This window comes from Spodoptera frugiperda, chromosome 14 (genome assembly GCF_023101765.2).
Source record: "Spodoptera frugiperda isolate SF20-4 chromosome 14, AGI-APGP_CSIRO_Sfru_2.0, whole genome shotgun sequence".
NCBI lineage: Eukaryota > Metazoa > Arthropoda > Insecta > Lepidoptera > Noctuidae > Spodoptera > Spodoptera frugiperda.
In genome coordinates this window covers 7,865,384-7,885,502 of record NC_064225.1, presented here as the reverse complement: position 1 = coordinate 7,885,502, position 20,119 = coordinate 7,865,384, and the positions used below count along the sequence as shown (strand labels likewise).

Genomic DNA, 20,119 nt, shown 5'->3' with positions numbered 1-20,119 from the left:
AACAGTAATCCGTTCAAAGGAATATGGACCTTATTACTTGGACAAATTCGCACAAAATTATATCGGAAGTACGGATGGTTTGCACTTTGTATGGAAGTAAATATTTGTGTCAATTAGGGACGTAGAGTAATTCTACCTCATTCAGTTTGGCGGTGAGATCTATCGTTACTCGTATAAAGTGAATTTTAATAAAGAATTTGTCGTCACTTTCAATAGATAGTGAGTTTGGAAGGATTTCCGGATGGATGTTAATTAAATTTCTACACTGAAAGTGTATGCTCGGTTACACACTTTAGATTTTAATATGCTGTAAACATTTTGAATAGTTTTATAGGACCTACGTGGTTTGTGAGAAAAAAATACTACGGCGTACTATTACTTGAGTTTTACAAATTTTGAATGAAAGCAAAAAAGGTTTATTATGTTTTTATGGATAACTAGATGTGTTACATGAGAACATTTGTTCCGAATCCATGTTTAAACTTCTGCACCTGTTAGAAAATGGAAGGCAACGTTTTACCTAACAACCACAATTTACTCTATAATAACAATGGTTGCTATGAAAAAAATAATAGAACAGCGTAAAATGATATTTTTTATTGTATTTAGACAAATCAAACAAATATTTTTACTAATTTAACAAAACAATGAACATGTTGCATAAAAAGATCACAATGACGTCACTCTTTTGTACAACTCTAACAAAACAGTGCCGCGGTAAGCCCACCTAATAACACACATTTTTTTGCTAAATAAGTACTTTCGGATTAGGATTTTGACAAATAAAAAGTAGGCGTTTAATATTTTATTATTATTATTGCAGACAGGTTTAAGAATATTTGTTTCGTCTGTCGTCACCTTCCTTTGTATTTTACAGATAATATGAAGTGGTCAATAGAATTCTCCGTCACTAAGTTTCATGGCGTATAGGTACAGTGATCGGAACTCGCAGAATTGGTTGGTGCACCAGCCGCTGTGGCCGTCCGTGCAGCGGCACGAGTCACACTCATCCATGTACTTCTCACCAGGAGTGCACTTGAAGAACGGATTCTTTATCACTGGGGAAGATGAAATGGTTAAATGAACTTAAAGAATAAAAATATAATGTAAGAAATTCACAATTGTATCGAAGAGGTAGGTAATTGAATTGGATCAAAAAGTATAATTTCTAGTTTAGGTATCTATATAAAACTAGCGGACCCGACAGACGTTGTCCTGTCTACACGTCTTTAATTTGAAAATTTGTCGGATCCAATGTAAACATTCCAAAATCAACAACTATGTACTTATAAATTAAAAATTAATTAAAAAAACATTGTCTAGCGGACAAAATTGTGAATCTAAACTATTCTCAGGTCCCCTTGAACACACACAAAAAATTTCATGAAAATCGGTCCATTCGTTTAAGAGAAGTTCAGCGACATAAACACTTACAGAAGAATTATATATATAAAGATAAAGATACCCTAAATGTGGTCCAATGATTAGTATTAATAAAAGCTAAATAATATTTAAAACACACTCAATATGGAATCTTAAATAGCATACTAATCTTTAAGAAAGATTTTAATCGCAGGCGCTAACAAAAAACTAAAGTAACTACTCTTATTTTTATTTGTTTCTTTGTGCCTTCTTATCTTTAAAGTTACCAGACGTACTACAAATTAATACAATAGATATAGCAGCAGCTCAACAGAACTCAAATCGACCAATCGTTGAAGAAGATTTAAGTATAACGCCTGTTACAAAAGTGTTAGCAAAAACCCAAATCAACTCATTTTGATTACGAAAACAATGGGACTGTGTGATTAGTTTTTGTTACCGCCGCAAGGCTAGTGTCGACGCTGACATATTAAAGGAACTTTACACATAACTTGAACAAAGAGGCAAAACTCAATAAATACAAGTACCTTATTACTATCTTCACGCCTTTTTCGCGCTATATAACTAAAGATCGTTTAAATACCATGACACCGACATACCTAAGATTATAACTTCATAAAACTTGATACTTCCTTTTTTAACAACGCACATAAAACTGTAATTTCAAATTTAAACCTCTAACTATTCTAATAAAGTACCAAATCCTATACCTGTACACCTGAGACACGGCGTGCTTCTCTCACACAATGCGGTGACAGTGGGCTCGCAGTACACACAGGACGGCATGGCGCGGCAGGCGCCCGTGTCCTGCGCCTCACACAGCAGGCAGTTCTTGTTCTCCGGGATGATGGTCAGGGACGTCTCCTCCTCCCAGTACTGGTGGGGAGGCTTCGGTTTCACGAACTGAGAGACTACGTAGCTGTTTGAAATATATGCCGTGATAAGAATTGTGGAATTGATGGAATATGAGCAACCAGGGAGTTTCTTGTTGGTTCTTCATTGGAATTTTTACTAAGGAAGTCTATGGACAGATATTTTTATTTTATTGATGACTTTTAAAGGTTCCTTTTTAGGCTGATTAAAATAATTGACTTGAAAACGGCCTTGATGGTTGAGAAGTCTTAAGTGATGGTAAGTGTGACTACCAATAGCACCAACCAAGTAAAGGGATACTATGCCTTTGCTACAACATCCCACGATCATCATTAGGGTTCCGTAGCCAAATGGCAAAAAACGGAACCCTTATAGATTCGTCATGTCTGTCTGTCCGTCCGTCCGTATGTCACAGCCATTTATTTCCGAAACTATTGGGCCTACATAGTTGAAACTTTGTAGGATGATGTATTTCGGTAACCGCTATTCGAATTTTGAATAAAAATTAATAAATTTAAAAATTAAAGGGGGACACTCCATACATGGAACTGATACAAAAAAAAAAAAAAATTCTGCTAACATATCCGTGATTGGTGTCTATGGATAGGTCTTTAAAAAAGACATTAAGGTTCCTAAAACCACTTTTCGTCAAAATCAATCGTTTGAAAGTTAGACGCTTCCAAAGTGGAAAAATGAGTGTCCCCCCCAAGACTAACTTTTAAAATAACAGAGTGAGAAAACTGAAAAAAATATATGCTGTAGATTTTAATGGAAACTAACAACGAAAATTGGTTTGAGCGAGATATCATTATTAGTTTTTGAGAAATAAAACATTTTCAAAAACCGCAAATATAACTTTGTCGTTCATACAAACACTATGTAAAACCAAGTTATTTTACAACTTTTATATTATGTCACCTACTTGCTGTTACGGAACCCTTCATGGGCGAGTCCGACTCGCACTTGGCCGGTTCTTTTTTCCAATACACCAATGTGGTGAACATGACATATTATCTATTTAACTTTAGTGTCTACGTCAGCTTCAAACTGAACTTGTAAGAAAAAGATGATACGAAAGTAACAATAATAATATCTTCAGTACAACTCAGTGTAACTCACGCTTGACTGCCTGGTTTGTAGAGGGGGGGTGACTCCTCCCCGCCACCGCCGACAGAACTCAGCGTGCCCGGCATGGGAGCACCGCGCGAGCGACCCACACGAGGATCTGAACCTAACATGTTAATGGACATTATTGTTTGATTAAAATAAAAATCAATTACTATGTTATCGGCTTACTCACGTAATTGTTTGACGAGGAACTCGACTAGTTTCAAGCCATGCTAGAGGCTCATATTCATGAGCAGCTTTCCGCGACACACGACGCGGAGATTGTAGCAGCGCGACAATCATCGCGTCGTGTGAAACTAGTCGCGTTCCTCATCAAACAATTACGTGAGTAAGCCGATAACATAGTAATTAATTTAGTATGTCTCATGAAAGTTACAATAAAATTAAAATTAAAATCATAAGATAATATATGATAAGATTGAGGCCTCTCTCAAGTCTTGATAATATAGTTTTCATCATCTACACATTTAATTTGGAGTTCGTACTTGGTCTTAACCAGATTGAACTGTCTGCACGGTTGGTGCGGTGGCTGGGCTATTCAGAGTAACTCTTTGTGTTATACACAAATTGTCGTTTCGGGTCTGTGTGTCATGTGTATGTGAACTTGTATGTTTGTAAACCCAACCACGACAAAGAAGAAAAACCTAGTGAGGGGCAAATTTCAAAATTTAACGGAATTTCCGTATTAAATGACACGCACTTAGCCTAGTTTTCTGTTCTTTACAACCTTTTAACCATCATTAGAACTTCTGTCAAATATCATTCTGGACATTTACAGTTGCGTTTAAATTACTTTCATATTTGACCCTAATCTAAAAGACTATTATAACAAAAAAAAGGTACTAGCTAAAGTAAAACAAAATTGACAACCAATTTACCTTCACCGTACCCCAGGACAGTGGCCACCAAGCCAGCAAAAGTCAGTAGTATCCGAATCATAGCTCACACTAGCCGATGGGGCCGGTCGCGTCGGTCCTCGCTGCGCTTCAAAGGACCACGGCTATGTGAAACAGTACGGACGTGGTGCACAAAGCCGTCTAATTGATCGTTACACGCCAATTATTTCGATTGGCTTACTAAAGAGAAACATGGGGTGATGGATTCTGTTCTCCGGATGACAATTTCCTCTTACACTCAAAAGTTATCGGACTTGGTAATTGAAAACGGTGGAACAGATTACATTTTGTAATGATTGTTACTAACTCGTTTTATCTTTTGCCGTAGTATGTCGCAAAATTGTATGGAGATAATTAGTAAAGTCCTAAGTTTAAATAAAACAAAATTAATTACTCTATATTTCTCATTTCTATGCACTTACAAATAAAAATCTAGGAATCAATGGAATAAATTCAATTTGAAAACAGCCTGTAGATAATTCGACGTATCTGTCCAATTAAGCGCTGTGTACCTCTCGTTAACGCTGCAGATTAACTGAAACGGCTTGCAGATTTACCCGACTGCGCCGAGAGGGGTCATGGGTGCATATTGTATGCAGGTAATTATATGACCCCACTTGATTACCGGAACTATTTTGCGTGCAAGCGATAATGCTTGAAGTTCCATTTATTGCGGAGTCGGTAACTGGTAGTCGGTGATTTTCTCAACAACGGTAACAATGACTTTTGTACGATTTAAAGAACAGTGCGTCTGATGTATCTTCAATAGTATTCAATGATAATCATCAATACTAATCGTTACGGGTTTAAATTCAGAGATCAATTACTAATCATATTACCAAACAACGTGTCGATCGAACTTAACATACTTTATTCGTTTCAGACTTTAAATCGAGACCCCAGTAAGGTAACATTTAGCCGCCCTTATTGCCCTTACAACCAATCGATTAATGAGACAGTCATTATAACAGTACCTATATAACACTTACAATAATGACGAGGTATTATTACAGTCACATACACATAGCACGTAGGACACGTAGGTAATACAAAACTTCGTTACATTATTATCCGAAAGCGATTACTCACAAAAGTCAATATACAAGGCATCACCCTAAAACAATAAACGCAGTATTAAGGACCAATTACATTGATATCGCGAAACTTATCGCTCGAGTATAATGAAGCTCATTTTCTGATAATTTGTGACGTCATTGCGGTGTAAATTTAATATACTGATAATGGTGTTATTATACCATCTATCATTCCAAGGGAAACGACAGCTGACGCCCTATCTAATATTTATTGTACATAGTCTATGTAATTTATATGGAAAATAAGGGATAATTATTGTGAACGAAATACACATTAGATATATTAACACTTGATGGACGTTTGCTGTTGGTTTAAACGATAAGCTTTGTTTGTTTATTTTTGAATAGTCGACCATTATATTGCTACTTCGTATTATTTCTTAGCTGGGTTTTAAATAAAATCGAATGGTACTAGTTATATATAATTCTCTTTTTCCTAACCTTTTCTTGACTATATTCGGTACAGCTCGGCTCTGAGTCTGCACCAATTTCAGTGATCTGTCTGCCCTTAATGAACACTTTGTGGTCATTATTTTGATCATCCAGTGCAGTGGTGGATAAACACTACAGTTCGTAGGCCAATTCCGAGCCGCAAGACATCCAATGATAATCTGGTAGGTTAATGGTCCTTGGAAACGAATTAAATATTACATAATGTTTGGCTATTGTATTTTTTGGCTTATCAGAATAATAGATGGTTTAATGACGGCGTCAGTTCGATTATCAGAGTTGTTCCTAATGTTGTGGATCGTAGGACATGTAAACACTGATCTTCCTCTGATTTTGTTTTAATTTTCTGGTCCTTTAGGAAAAATTTTGCTCACCACTTTTTATAATCTTTATATATTTGGTAACTTTTAACAATATGTTATGCCAGTTCCATCGCAACTTGATCCAAACTTAACACTTACTAATTACATGAAAACTAATGAATAAAAAATCCACCTTTTTCATAAGGAAAGCAAAGTTTGCTCACCACTGGTCAAACAAACAACAAAAGGTCGTATATTTGTCCCATCAATGAAGAAGTAAAACCCAATTTCAATAACAATAAACAGCATTGATAACAGCATTATAGTATGGTCAAATAAAGGATTTGAACACAAACACTAGTTCAGATCATCAGTACTGAACCGTCAGGTGTTTAAATAGACAATGATCATGATTATCCGTCACGTGGCGGGTCTCACGAGTCGAGTGGCCACGTGTAGCCACGATAATAAAGTTTATATCAATATTTATATCGATAATATTGTATTCTATCGATATTTACTCGATTAACTGTATCGTGTAGCTCGCTGGAGTCTTATCGATTACAAGATCTTCGGAATCGGTTAAGGTTTTCTCGTAAACATCTGGCAACTGTCTCTAGCCAGGTTTTTATCGGATTTTTTCAGCTTAGCAGCGCACTGGCGTTCACACAAAATAAACAAAGAATTACAATTATTTCAAACAATATAATAAAACTATAAGACTGTGAACTATTACAATCAATTTACAACAAATCCAACAAAATTACCCATTTATAGAAATCAACTAGCTTTTGCCCGCGACTTCGTTCGCGTGGAATAGTGACTTCCGGCAAATTTTTGGTTTTAACCACATAGTTCCCGATCTCAATCTCTTCAAAAATGAGATGTGGAAGATATTCCAGGGAACTCTTCAAAAATCAACATAATGAGCTCTGCGTTTGAATTTAATAGATGTATACTCACTTAGGGCATTGAAAAAATAGTTTAAAAACGGACTTAAACTAACTTAAAACTAAAGAAAGCTATGAATTACGAATTTATAACAATTAAAAAAGAAACTATATTACAACCTATCCTCTATGCTATAATAACCAAGCTTAAACTAAATAATTTAAAAGAAACGACTTAAATCTAATCTAATTAATTTATAAATTAGACTTACAATTTTATTAAAAAAACTAACTACAGTAACTACTAATGCGATATCAAACTAAACCTACGTTAAATAGTTTAACCAAAAAACCAGGAAAACCCAACAAATAAACTTATTAATTGACAAATACAACGAAACCAATTTAGAATATACGAAACAGCAGGACCACTACAGACAAATAATCATACGACTGATAATACACTTTTTCTACGATAGTACCGAAGCGCTCGGCCGATACCCAACCAAATGAATGTAACGAAACCATAGCGCGATCTATTTCGATCTATCGAGGATAAAGACAACTTGGATTATTTATTTATACTCCGTTCGGGCATTTTCTTTGTACTAAAAGTTTAATTATATTGATATTATTTTTTTCATACCTTTTTACTATTTATTTACTTTTTTTCGATGAATTAAAACAATAACATGAACCGAAGTCGTGTAACGATCGACATAGAATTATCTATACTCCGTTAGAGCATTTTCTTTGTACTAAATGTTTTATTATATTGATATTATTTTTTTCATACCTTTTTACTATTTATTTACTTTTTTTCGATGAATTAAAACAATAACATGAACCGAAGTCGTGTAACGATCGACATAGAATTATTTATAAATAATTTATTTCTTATTTTTATTTTTTGATTTTTGAAATAAAAATATATATATGTCCTTTCTAAGGTTCTAAACTATATCTGTACCAAATTTCAACCAAATCCGTCAAATAGTTGCGGAGATTAATGGTATAAGCATAGAATGTTCGACGTGATTCTTTAATTTGACATAACTTTTTTATTTATGAACCGATTGACATGAAACAAACACTAAATGTAAATTTAAGCATCCCACAATATATTCGTGAAAACCGCATCCAACTCGGATCAGCCGTTTCTGAGATTAGCGCGCACAGACGAACAGACAAACAGACAAAAAAAAAGTTAATTACATTTTTGGGTTCGACATCGACATAACAATAACCCCTGCTATTTTTTTTATTTTTATTTTCAATGTACAGACAGCACTTTTCTACGATTTTATTATATGTATAGATAGATATAAACCCAATAACGCCATTGACATTCAGAGTTGCATTGAAAACGAACTAATTGGTACACAATGCGACCCTTTTCCCACGCCAAACTATTGGCATAACATCATCATTAACCCCCGTTCGTGTAGCACGGTGATTCGCGAATGGTCCGGTACAATGCGACCGGCCGACTTTAAGCGCTCATATTTGCACACATTAACTTCAATTCACTGAATATTAACTTTCGTGAGAAATCATTTGTTTGTTGATTTAATTTTAATTTTGTCGAGACTTTGGGAATTGTAATGTTCATTTGTTCATTCGTAATTAATTTAATGCAAGACGTTTAGTACTTGCTTACTGCTTGATTTATTTATTAGTGGGTTAAAGATTTTGAAAATCATTAAGCTATTGTACTCATTTGAATGCAGTGCTATGCTTCGAAATATGTTGTCAAAAGTAGATTAATGGCATCATTGTCTTAAAATTTCCGATTAATTTGTTTTAACATTATTTGCTTACTAGGTTTAGTCGTTAATACTACCCAGTACCTACTTCATTCCAGATTTTCATATTCCATAATTTAGATCTCAAACATCCATAAATTAGGCAGTGATTAGGTATATCCAAGAAAAGGCACCTAAGCAGGGTATTACAAGACATGAGACATTTCAATTTCTATATCTCCAAATTGACTCTTCCCTCAAATGGCCAATATTTTGATTCGAAAAGAAACATGATTGCGTCCTAAAAATAATTTCAACGTAAGATCACTATTCAACATTTGAGGAGTAAACGAGTGATTCTAAAGCATCATGTTGACTAGCCAGCTTTACTGGTCGAAATGAAAAGAAGTCACTTGAACCAGAGCCGTCATATAAAAATTCAATCAACCGTTAATCCGCCGCTGAGTACATAAAGTATATTGAATATAATACTGTAATAATGAATATAAGGTGAGTTTGGCCGATCAGCCGCGGGCGTGGAACTAATATCGCCGGGGGAGGGGCAATTGACCCAATAATAACGTTCACCAACTGAAGCTTAAGGACCGACGCTCACTCACTCAGATATACAACGCTTAAAGCACTACAAATTCATATTAGACTACCTAACTCTGTATTATGAAATGTGGTGCATCTTCCAACCGAAATTAATCAAAGTCTTCAAACATTTTTGACATAAGCTCCATACAACTTATTTCGAACATCGATCTATCCAGAGGTTCTAGATTGAAATGCGTTATAAATTACGGTAGATAGCAAATTTCTATAGTACTTACCTATTGGTTGACTGATGTAAATCAGTTCGACTCCCATCAGCAAAAACTTTAACCAAAAATAATTAAGATTAGTTTCGAAGAGAGTAACTTCAAACTACATAATGACGGACATTCTCGCTTAAAAGACTATTTCTAATTTTGGTAGATCCACGTATTTCCATAAGAATTTAGTATGGAAACTGCGATGGTTGGTCCATGTCAAACTTGATCGTTTCTCGATCCCTGTATCCGTCGCTCCGAAACCTAGGCCGGTGTAAAGAAGGGTACAAATCGCTGTATAAACTTAATATCGGCTAAATTGCCGGGCGCCGCAGGGGCGGGGCGAGGGTGACGCTCGCAGGGAGGGGGGGGGATGGCAAACATCTAGCTTTTATTGCCATCATCGCGTATTGATTCCGGTCATAAGCCGCTGTTACAACGATAATTTCATCTCGGATGTCTTGGCTCGCAGTGGTTTGCTGAGCTATTGAAAGCCATCTTCGATTCTGTCGGATCGGAACTGATTTTATTTTTTCCAGGTGTTCATGTCTTATGACGAAAGATTAAAATTTGGTGTTCGATGATAAAGGACGTTGAATTACAGTGTGTTCGAATTATTTATCTCGGTTGATTGATCCAGAAATTAACTTACCAATGTGTGAATTTAGTTTCTTAATGACTACACAAAATAAATATGAATGGTGTACTGTAAGGTTACTTTAATTTCTTGTTTAAATAATCTTACTGCGTATAAAAACTTTGACTCCAAAGAAACAAAACAAATCAGCAGACTTAACCAGTAATATTAAAACGTTAATCAAAACCAAAAACTCAACCCCTCATCAGAATTTACTGCAAAATCCGCAAAATAATGAGCGTATCAAATATTTTGCTTAGTCTCACCAAAAATCACTTGGCAATTCTGAGAACTGGCTTTAATAAAATTCTACAACATTATTTGCAATGGGGTGGCATTCAAAATGTAATTAGTACGGGGACAAGGATTACCCGTGTGTTTGCCAGAGAGAATAAACGATATAAAACTAATAATGAGCCGCCGAACGGGACTCGGCGCTGCTCTCATCTCAATAGGGACTTACTTCGCTTGTAATTTCGGCTCTCTAATGACATTCAATTTGAATTCGTTCGTCGCATTCAACATTAACTACATTTTAAATTATTATCTTTATCCTAGTTTCAGATAAAATTTAATGGAAAAACTTATAGAAATTAATTAGTCTAAGTTTAATAAACATTTTATCACGAAAGAGAAAACTTCGAAATATCGAAAGTACAAATTTATCGTCGACTGAATTTCTTACTAAAAGCCATAAATACATTGATTTCAACGTTAACCTGATTGAAATAGGGTTTATTTTAAAAACGTATTATTTGATTGTACGAGTAATTAAAACAGTAGACAATAGACGAGTGTCCGCGACAGGCACAACGGTGAAGCAGCATTGTTTAGCGGACGCGGGGAGCACACTGCAAGGAAACCGCAGTAAGTTAAAGTGCAACCAAACAAAATAATAAGAAGAAATCAAACTTATGAAGACAGTTTTACTTTCGAAATAAAGGGTCAAAATTAAGTTTGGGAGAGTCATGTTTCGGCACTCGGCACGAATGGGCCGGCTCGACCGGAGTGATACCACGGCCGCGCAGAAAAAACGCTTGCGTTGTGTTTCGTTGTGTGAGTGAGGTTACCGTTGGCCCAATTCCCCCCTTCTCAATCTTCCCAATCCCCGATTCCCCAACAATCCTTAAATTCCTAACCCCCAAAAGGCCGGCAACGCACTTGTAACGCCTCTGGTGTTTCAACTGTTCATGGACGGCGGCGATTGCTTACCATCAGGTGATACGTCTGCTCGTTTACTACTCGGCGTGTTTCATAAAACATTGAATTGTAGGAGATATACAAAACCATACTGCTGTACGGATGGTGGTACCACCCAAATGTGATGATACCAGGCTACGCTGGCGCGACACGTCTTGCGTCTGCGATGAGCGGAAACAACAATCATGCGGGTCGAATGAAGGCGGCACTCACTAAAATCTCTGATGGATGATACAGATTTGGAAGTAATAAAGAGCGCCGCGGATTTCAATAGTTCTTTAACTTAAAAAATATCTATGACAAAAAGACTACAGTAACAAACGCTGCTAAAGTACCAGGAGTTCACAAGATCCAAGGAGTCCAAAATCTGCGAAGGATTTTAAGACTTCTGTTGTTTACCTCTATCGTTGAGCCCCGACATCTCGCCAAGTATTGTGTCTCAGCTGATATTGTCAATTACAACAGATGTAACTGAAACCACGTCGTTAACATTTACTTGTTTGGTTTTTAGATTACGACCTTAATGGGTTTAGGGAGAATAATAGATTCAATTCAAATGTTACGCGAAGAAAATATAAAATTGTACTGTAGGAATAATAAGCTGGCTCTCAGTTGGATATGGCTTCTGACAGCCTTGGAAATGGTTGCTATAAGTGTATTATTAAAGCTGTAATGATTTTAGAACGTTTGTGTTTTAGGTCCTTCAGCGCTAAGTGAGACATAAATACTTCCTAATCTCTTCTCATATCATGTCATCTTGTTAATAGTGTTTCAATTAATCCTAAATAAGGTACTTTTGAAACGTCAAATTGAATTGTCCGTCAGTCTGTCTGTCAGTGAAGCTAGGCGCTCGCTCCAAAGTGTAGCTTCGAATGGAGAAGAACGAGCAAGAAACTCCATCGCTACTCTTTTAAAAAAAGGTTTTTTACAATATCTCTAATACACTATTTATCAGTTATCTATTGTATCCACTAAACTACAAATAGTCTAGGTCAGTAAAAGAGTAATATTTTTATTACGCCTTGACATAATAATGGATGTCCCATTAATAATAGCTCCGGAGCGGACTTACACGAGCGTCTCAACCCTAAAATGGAAGGATCCGTAAGCTTTTTAGTCTGCTTCGTATATTAATCCGCTGAGCACACGCTGTTGTTGCCCAAGTCCATCATAAAGTTAACTAAGTTAGTAGCGGACGGACGTGACACACCGACCAGCAACGTAGCACACTTGCTCAATCCACCCGAATAATAGGTACCACCTGTATAGATGAGCTAATTTTTACTCACTTGTCTTTTCTGTGAAACAGGGTACAAGCGTACGTTTTCATTTTCTTTTAAAATAATCAACATTTTGAAAATATTCTTAAGAATTTCATTCTCTGTCACTTTGGAGTAAGTACACATTGTTTGATACTTGATAGTACCTGCAGCATCAGGCGAGGCCGTCGTAGTCAGTAGTGAACGTCGTATGACGTTTATGTGATGAGAATAACATCATGTTCTCAATCTGTAGAATGCACAACCCTAAACTTCTGCACTTGGAGAAGAAACAGACTGTTCGGGCATAAATACCTATCTTAAAAATGTTTATTGTCTAACTACAAAAGAATCGACAGACGCTTATAAAGGATTTAATTTTTAACTAAACTAAACTTACGACTTTAAGAATATCAGCTTAGAAAAAAATACCTAAACAATGGATGTGTTGAAACTTAAGCTAAGTTTAAGCCAAGCGCCATTCATGAATCTGCTATCTACTATTACCCTTGACACTTGTATTCATTGGAGTGCCTTGTCAGGTAGCTTAGTAACATGTACTCATTTTGAAACAAACGCGTCCCATACACAAACCGCAGTAGTAATAAGAGCATCAATTATAATAGAAAATTACATTGGAGATTTTATCAAATTCTTTTAACTAGTGGTCGCCTAGTGGTCGAAATTCGACCATATACGATTTAATTTACAATACCACTTAACATACGTTCAAGGATAATTTTTATTTTACTCAAACTCAAACAAACTCTTTTATAAAACTCTACCCACAAAAACATTTCATGTTAAATTTTGCCAAGACGAGACCATATAGCTCGCACTGTCAAAAAGTAATCAGATCCCGTGTAGAGCCAAGTTTCTAACCCTACATGCCCAGACCTAAATCGATAAGCCCTAATTTCACACTCAAGTTACGGGGAAATTCTACAGCCATAGCTCGTACTGCGTAGTTCGTAGCGCGTAGCAGAGTTTTTACGCTATAATCTCGTAGGCGTGCAAACCTTGGACGTAACTGGCGAGTTGGCCGCACGGAAAGAGTTTAGAAGATTGAATAGATTTTTAAGCTCAAGCCCATATGACGAATAGCAAAAAGTCCGTGCGGCCGACTCGCCAGTTACGTCCAAGGTTTGCACGCCTACGAGATTATAGCGTAAAAACTCTGCTACGCGCTACGAACTACGCAGTACGAGCTATGGCTGTAGAATTTCCCCGTAACTTGAGTGTGAAATTAGGGCTTATCGATTTAGGTCTGGGCATGTAGGGTTAGAAACTTGGCTCTACACGGGATCTGATTACTTTTTGACAGTGCGAGCTATATGGTCTCGTCTTGGCAACATTTAACATGAAATGTTTTTGTGGGATTTCATTTCTTTTTGTAGGTTTCTTTGAATTTCTTAATTTGAGAAAATTGCAAACGTAATGCTAATACTTTTTATCAATGAAAATTAAAACACTAGTACCTAACTAAACCTTCACCTACTAAACTACTAAATTTATAAGAAAATTGCAAACGTAATCCTAATACTTTTTATCAATGAAAATTAAAACACTAGTATCTAAACCTTTACCTACTAAACTACTAACAATTAAATATTAGGCAAATGGTTTTTTTCTCCGCGATAGCAAACTTTTAAATCACCGAAATATTCCGAAAATTTTTCATTCAACGAGACAACCGTCAACGACGTCTGCCCTCGCGCGTCTGCCCGCGTTCGGGTGCCGCGCTCGCTGACGGGCCGATTATTTTTAGCTACTGCGCGGGGACGAGGGGGCAGGCGGCGGGCGTTGGCGCATACTATACTTACGATGCTTATGTTCAAAAGTATAGGTTGATTAATAAACACTTACCGAAGTGAAGTGTAGTAATATTATTCATATCTAAGTACTTATGGGTAGGATAATGTTTTAATTTGATGAAAAGTTTGTGTTCTATGTACTTGTGTATAATTTTCAGATCTCAAGCAGGAAATAGGGAATTAAGTTTCCCTATTTCAGATTTTTACCCCTCCGCGGCCGCATTCAGACCTCTAGCGTCAAAAGTCTCGAACAAACTTTCACCCCCTAGTTTAAGGGGTTGGGGGGTAAAAGTTCCAAGTTTTAGGATTTTTTTGTTGTTTGGGTACTAATACTAGCTTACATACCAAATTTCAGTTTTCTAGGACTTCAGGAAGTACCTTAAGAATTTTGTTGATCATCAGTGAGTGAGTGAGTGACGAAATCGGGGTATTTTAGATATCAATAAAATCTAAAGTATAAGAGCTATGCAATTGAAACTTTAGAGGTTTATTGAGTCTACCACTGACATTATATCTTGAAAATTTTGTTTATCTGGTATAACCCAAACTCAAGTTATGAAGGTTCAAAAATACGACGAAGCGCTTCGAGAAAAGGTAGGTAGTGCCCTTGCGCTTGCGCTTCGCTTGGCTCGTCTTGGCGGGGGCACTACCGTGCCCCCAGATTCATATGAGACGTGAAAATATCATCGCAATGTCTATCGATTTTGACGTTTTGTCAAATACAATCAGATACTATGCATGTGTGTGTAATGTTTTATTTATTGTTTTAATGTACTTTATAAGCATTATTTTTGAAAAATATTAGCGTTCTGGACTTCTCCTACACATAAACTATAAGTGTACCAAATTTTATGCTCCTACGTCCGCGCAATTTTCGTAAAAAGCGGTCCAAAGTTTTTGCATCACGTATTAATATATAGATTTCAATATACCTAAAGAAATTAATACCTTCGCAATCGCGCATAACTACTATATTACACGTAATTGTGTTCTAGCAAAGCGTACATAGACACCCACTCATACATAATGTATTGAGCACGATTCACATAGACTTACATAATTCATCCGAGCGCCACTTAATTACATTTCTACCAAACTCATTTGAAGCGAAGTATCTTTGAAAGTGCGAAATAAATGTGTCAGATGTTCACCAATTACAGGCTCGTCGAAGACATTTGCGGAGTGGGCGTGATCCCTCCTCCCGGGCCCTCGCACCTCCCCCGCCGCGAACAATAAGTAACAGTTTAAGGAGATTACGGTGGGCTGAGCGCTGCTAAGCAGATCGACACAACGCCACGCGACGGCTCCCGCCCGAGTTAAGAACTCCTTAACTATTCAATACCTATGTATGTAGGTTGGTGGTGTAATGCGGTTTCGCTCCGTGAATTTCATTACGAAGTTTTCAAATGTTTGTCTTTGGATTTGAAGATAACTTTCATAACTTTAATAGTTAGCGTGTGCGTATGCTGTCGTGAATTATAATAGTGTAGACTAGTTGCAGTTATACATGACCTATTGCAATCTATGAGAACTTTTTGGTTGTAGTATTTGATATCAATTGTCTTGTTCTGAAGGAATAAGGGTTGTTTGTAAATAACTTCTTGTAATTATTGAGTACTAGAATAGATACTTACTGCATGGTACTTATAAAAGTAGGCTAAGTTGTAGTACCTATTTCTGTCGATTAAGTAGGTCCTGATCCTGAAGGAAAATCGGAATACAAAGTCTATGTAACTCTCTAAAAAGTTAATTTTCACCAGTGAAATCAACTCAAAAATGATGAGTAACACGCAGACAAAATGCTCAACTTGTAGCTACATCGACATGTGTGGCCGGGCTTAATTCGCCCCCACCGTCACCCGCCAGTAGACGCCCGAATTTTTACCAAATTAATCTTTCTTCAAACACTTGAGTTCTTTGTGGAACAATTGATGGAGAAGCGAATTTGATGCGCAGATCGTGCACAACCCCAATGTAAGGAGGGAACGGAGATGAGTAAAAAGTTTTACTCACACTTTGAAGGAATGTTTGAATGTATATTAAGCATTCTTAATATGCTATTAATATTATGAAGTAAATATTCTCGTCAGTAAATGGCAAGATCTGGGGGCACGGCAGTGCCCGCCAAGTCGAGCAAAAAAAAAGCGGCACGGCCGTACCATCCTTTTCTCGAAGCAATTCGGGCCTTTTTCGACCCCCTATAATTCGGTTGTGGATAAAGCAAGAAACCTGAATCTTCAGTAACTAATCCGGCATTGTATAAACACGGAATATTTAAAATTTCAGTCAATTTGAACCAGTAGTTTAAGAATGACAACTTGTTAAAGTTTCTAAATTTTGTCACTCACTGACTCACCGATCATCAAAAGTCCAAGGCACTTCTAGCAGACTTAGAAGCTTCATATTTGGAATACATATAGAGTTTAGTGTCTTAATCATGGGAAAACTTAAATATTTTGTAATTTCGGTCCAGTTTTCCAAATACACCAACTGCATCAATAACTTTGTAATCCCATATAAATATATGGGATTACAAAGTTATTTATGCAGTTGGTGGTTGGTGGTGGTTATAAATTTAATAGGTGTAGATAGGTACCTACCATATGAGGCAAGGGAGGGGGTATAGGGTGGGTAAGGGTGTGTTTAGCCCATTAACTGAACAACATTATTACTTGTAAAATGGTCGACGTAATGAAAACAGAGACATCAAAGCCTCCGAGAAAAGCCCATAGAGACAGGGAGTGGGCTTTGAGAAAAACTGTGGCTGAAGCTCAAGAAGTAGTACCGGAAAAGAAAAAGAGGAAGACTACATATAAAAATAAGAAAATATCATAAGACCTTTAACAAAATTCGTTAGAAGTAGATGGTATCAAAAAGAAAGGCTCTACAAAAAGAAGTGAGATCCCATCAAAAACATCCTGTAAAAAACCCAAGTCTCGCAGCTCAGTCTTTCTACCGTCAAAAGTTGTGAGATCCATGTAATACCAAGTCGGTTAATCTATTTAGTGTCTACTTGAAGGACCTTCTGTCTTAAGTTATTACATAAGTTATTATCATGCCAATATTAAAAATATTTAACGTTTTAAACAAATAGATCGACTTGGACATCGCATGAAAACAAAATTAATATTACAATATTATATTAGATTCTTTAGTCTCTCGCGCCTCACGCGATTGAAACTCTCGTTCCTGTTGGTCGCTGGCCCGTCGTGCTGTGTAGTGTGATACATACTAATAATCAAATCAAGCGATGTCCAAGTCGATCTATTTGTTTAAAACGTTAAATATTTTTAATATTGGCATGATAATAACTTACGTAATAACTTAAGACAGAAGGTCCTTCAAGTAGACACTAAATAGATTAACCGACTTGGTATTACATGGATCTCACAACTTTTGACGGTAGAAAGACTGAGCTGCGAGACTTGGGTTTTTTACAGGATGTTTTTGATGGGATTGGTTATTACCCAAGTACAATCGACAAATTCGGTTAATGACCTAGTTAATGACCTGATTTGAATGATTGATTCGATTAATGACTAGAACTTATGTCAGCCGAATGTATATACATTGCTAAGGATTTAAATAACATTTATTAAACGTGTAGTCCCTGTAGATGCATCACGAGTCTATGTATAGTCCTTCTTACCGATTTTGGTAACGATTACCTTACATAAGCTATTTTCTGTCATGGGTCCTGATGTGACTAGCCAGACCGAACTTAGTTTTAAAAATCCGATCACAGTTAGAGCAGTAAAACTGGCCGGCAGAGTTGTATGTGTAAATATAGGAGGGCTTAGGTCGGTCTTTACGTAATTGACGCTTTACGTCTAACATAACATCATGACGTTATTTATTTTAGAAATTATTTCATCAGGGAGGGGGCTTGGAAAAGAAACAGTTTAATGGTTATTTACGATATTATATTTTTGTATTTATCAACACGACTACACTGACACATTATTGCAAACTGACTACTTCTAATCGATTCAATAAATATACGTACACCGGTAATACATGTGTGTGTGAGTGCACTACAAAGACGATACAATTTACACTATGTACAATACATTGGTCTGTATGTATGACAAGAGATGCGAACATTTTAATGGGTAGACGGCAATGTATTACTTACATTTTTAAAGTTACTCATAATCATATTATTAAACCTATAACTTGGTATCAGTACCCTTAGTACGAGTTTGCTTTACGTCGAACGAAAACTAATGGACCAACCAATCAGGACGCAGAATGTGCTTTCGTTTCGATATCGTTAAACATGAAGCAAACTCGTACTAAGTGTACAGTAGTGAAGCTAGTAACCAGTCTGGTTGACTAGAATGCTTTTAAATAACTAATGTTAGAACTAACAACGATGATGTGATAAATAATATTTTATTCAGTAAATGCAGCTACAAAATTCCATTTAAACACGTGTAAATGTTTCAGCAACTAGTAGGAATTAGAATTGTAATATATCTGTAATTAATTTTATGTTTTGTAGTTGTGTTAATTACCAACTTGGTACCTATTACAGTAAATACGGAGTATGTAGTGAATGGAGTCCAAAGATTCAACAAAAAAAAATTAAGAGTCAAAATTGTAGGTACATACATTGTTAGTTATTAAGCACATCTCTTGTCATACACACGTACATACATACTTATCTTATAGCAATATTTACATTTAAACCACACTTGATACCGTCATACATTTCGATAGCAAAGAAAAATAATACGTTTCATTGAACCGAACATTTAATCAATATAGCGTACGTTTATATGTATATCTGAAATCTAAAATATTGAAAACTATGTTAGCTATTGAAGCACTTAATAAACTATGCATATTTTACTTAAATTAATATAAATTATCGGTGGGCAAAAACAACTACGGTATTACAAAAGCAAGCTGTGTTTTATATTATTTGGTAACGATACATAATACAGAATTATGTTTGTCTATTTACAATCATACTGTAAACTACTTGACTACAATACAATACACGTTGAGATCTAGTAGAATGTAAAGTAAACGACAGTTTCGTATAGTACAATAGAATAACGTTGAACATTAAGGCACACGTCTTAAAAAATAGCATGTTCCTTTACATTTTGCAATGAAATACATATTTAATAACATTAAGACAATGTTGAAACCAAATACGTACGTAGTTACCTGTTGAAGACATAACACGAATTTCTTCTAAGGATGACATAACTCTTACTGAAAGATATTGCAGTGACTAATGCCCGTTTGCTAAGGCTGGTTAGATCTAATCCGCTGTTTTCTTGACAACTGTACATAATATTGAGCGTGATTACACTCGATTTCATATAAGGCTACGTAAAATGACGTATATTGATTTGACAAGCTTTTTGGTAACGAGGTGTAAGACAATTGTCATTCAGGTAATACAATTCTATAAAAAAATATTTAGCATTCCATTCTTTCAATAATCTGTGGCTTTTTATGTCAATTGTTTAAATGATATTTTTCAACGCTTACTAAACTGAAGGTAAGTGGGTGATACATTTAAACTTGGTAACTTTGGTACTTGGATCTTTGAAGAATATAAGGTGTGAAGTCTTTCTACAAAGTACAAAAAATATTGATTTATTCCAAAACTTAAA

At 36.0% G+C, this 20,119-nt stretch overlaps 1 protein-coding gene and 1 long non-coding RNA gene across 2 annotated transcripts in view; one reads left to right on the top strand and one right to left on the bottom strand.

Annotated features, from left to right (window-relative positions):
- Positions 1-20,119, top strand: part of LOC126911410 (uncharacterized) — a 181,805-nt gene that overhangs the window by 129,894 nt on the left and 31,792 nt on the right. The window lies entirely within an intron of this gene.
- On the bottom strand, positions 796-4,430 carry LOC118279370 (uncharacterized). The gene is made up of 4 exons (XM_035599056.2): positions 4,263-4,430; positions 3,376-3,487; positions 2,094-2,302; positions 796-1,058 (listed from the first exon to the last, which is right to left on the bottom strand). Exons 1-4 carry the CDS (start codon positions 4,321-4,323, stop codon positions 892-894), a joined length of 549 nt encoding a protein of 182 aa, XP_035454949.2. The 5' UTR covers positions 4,324-4,430; the 3' UTR covers positions 796-891.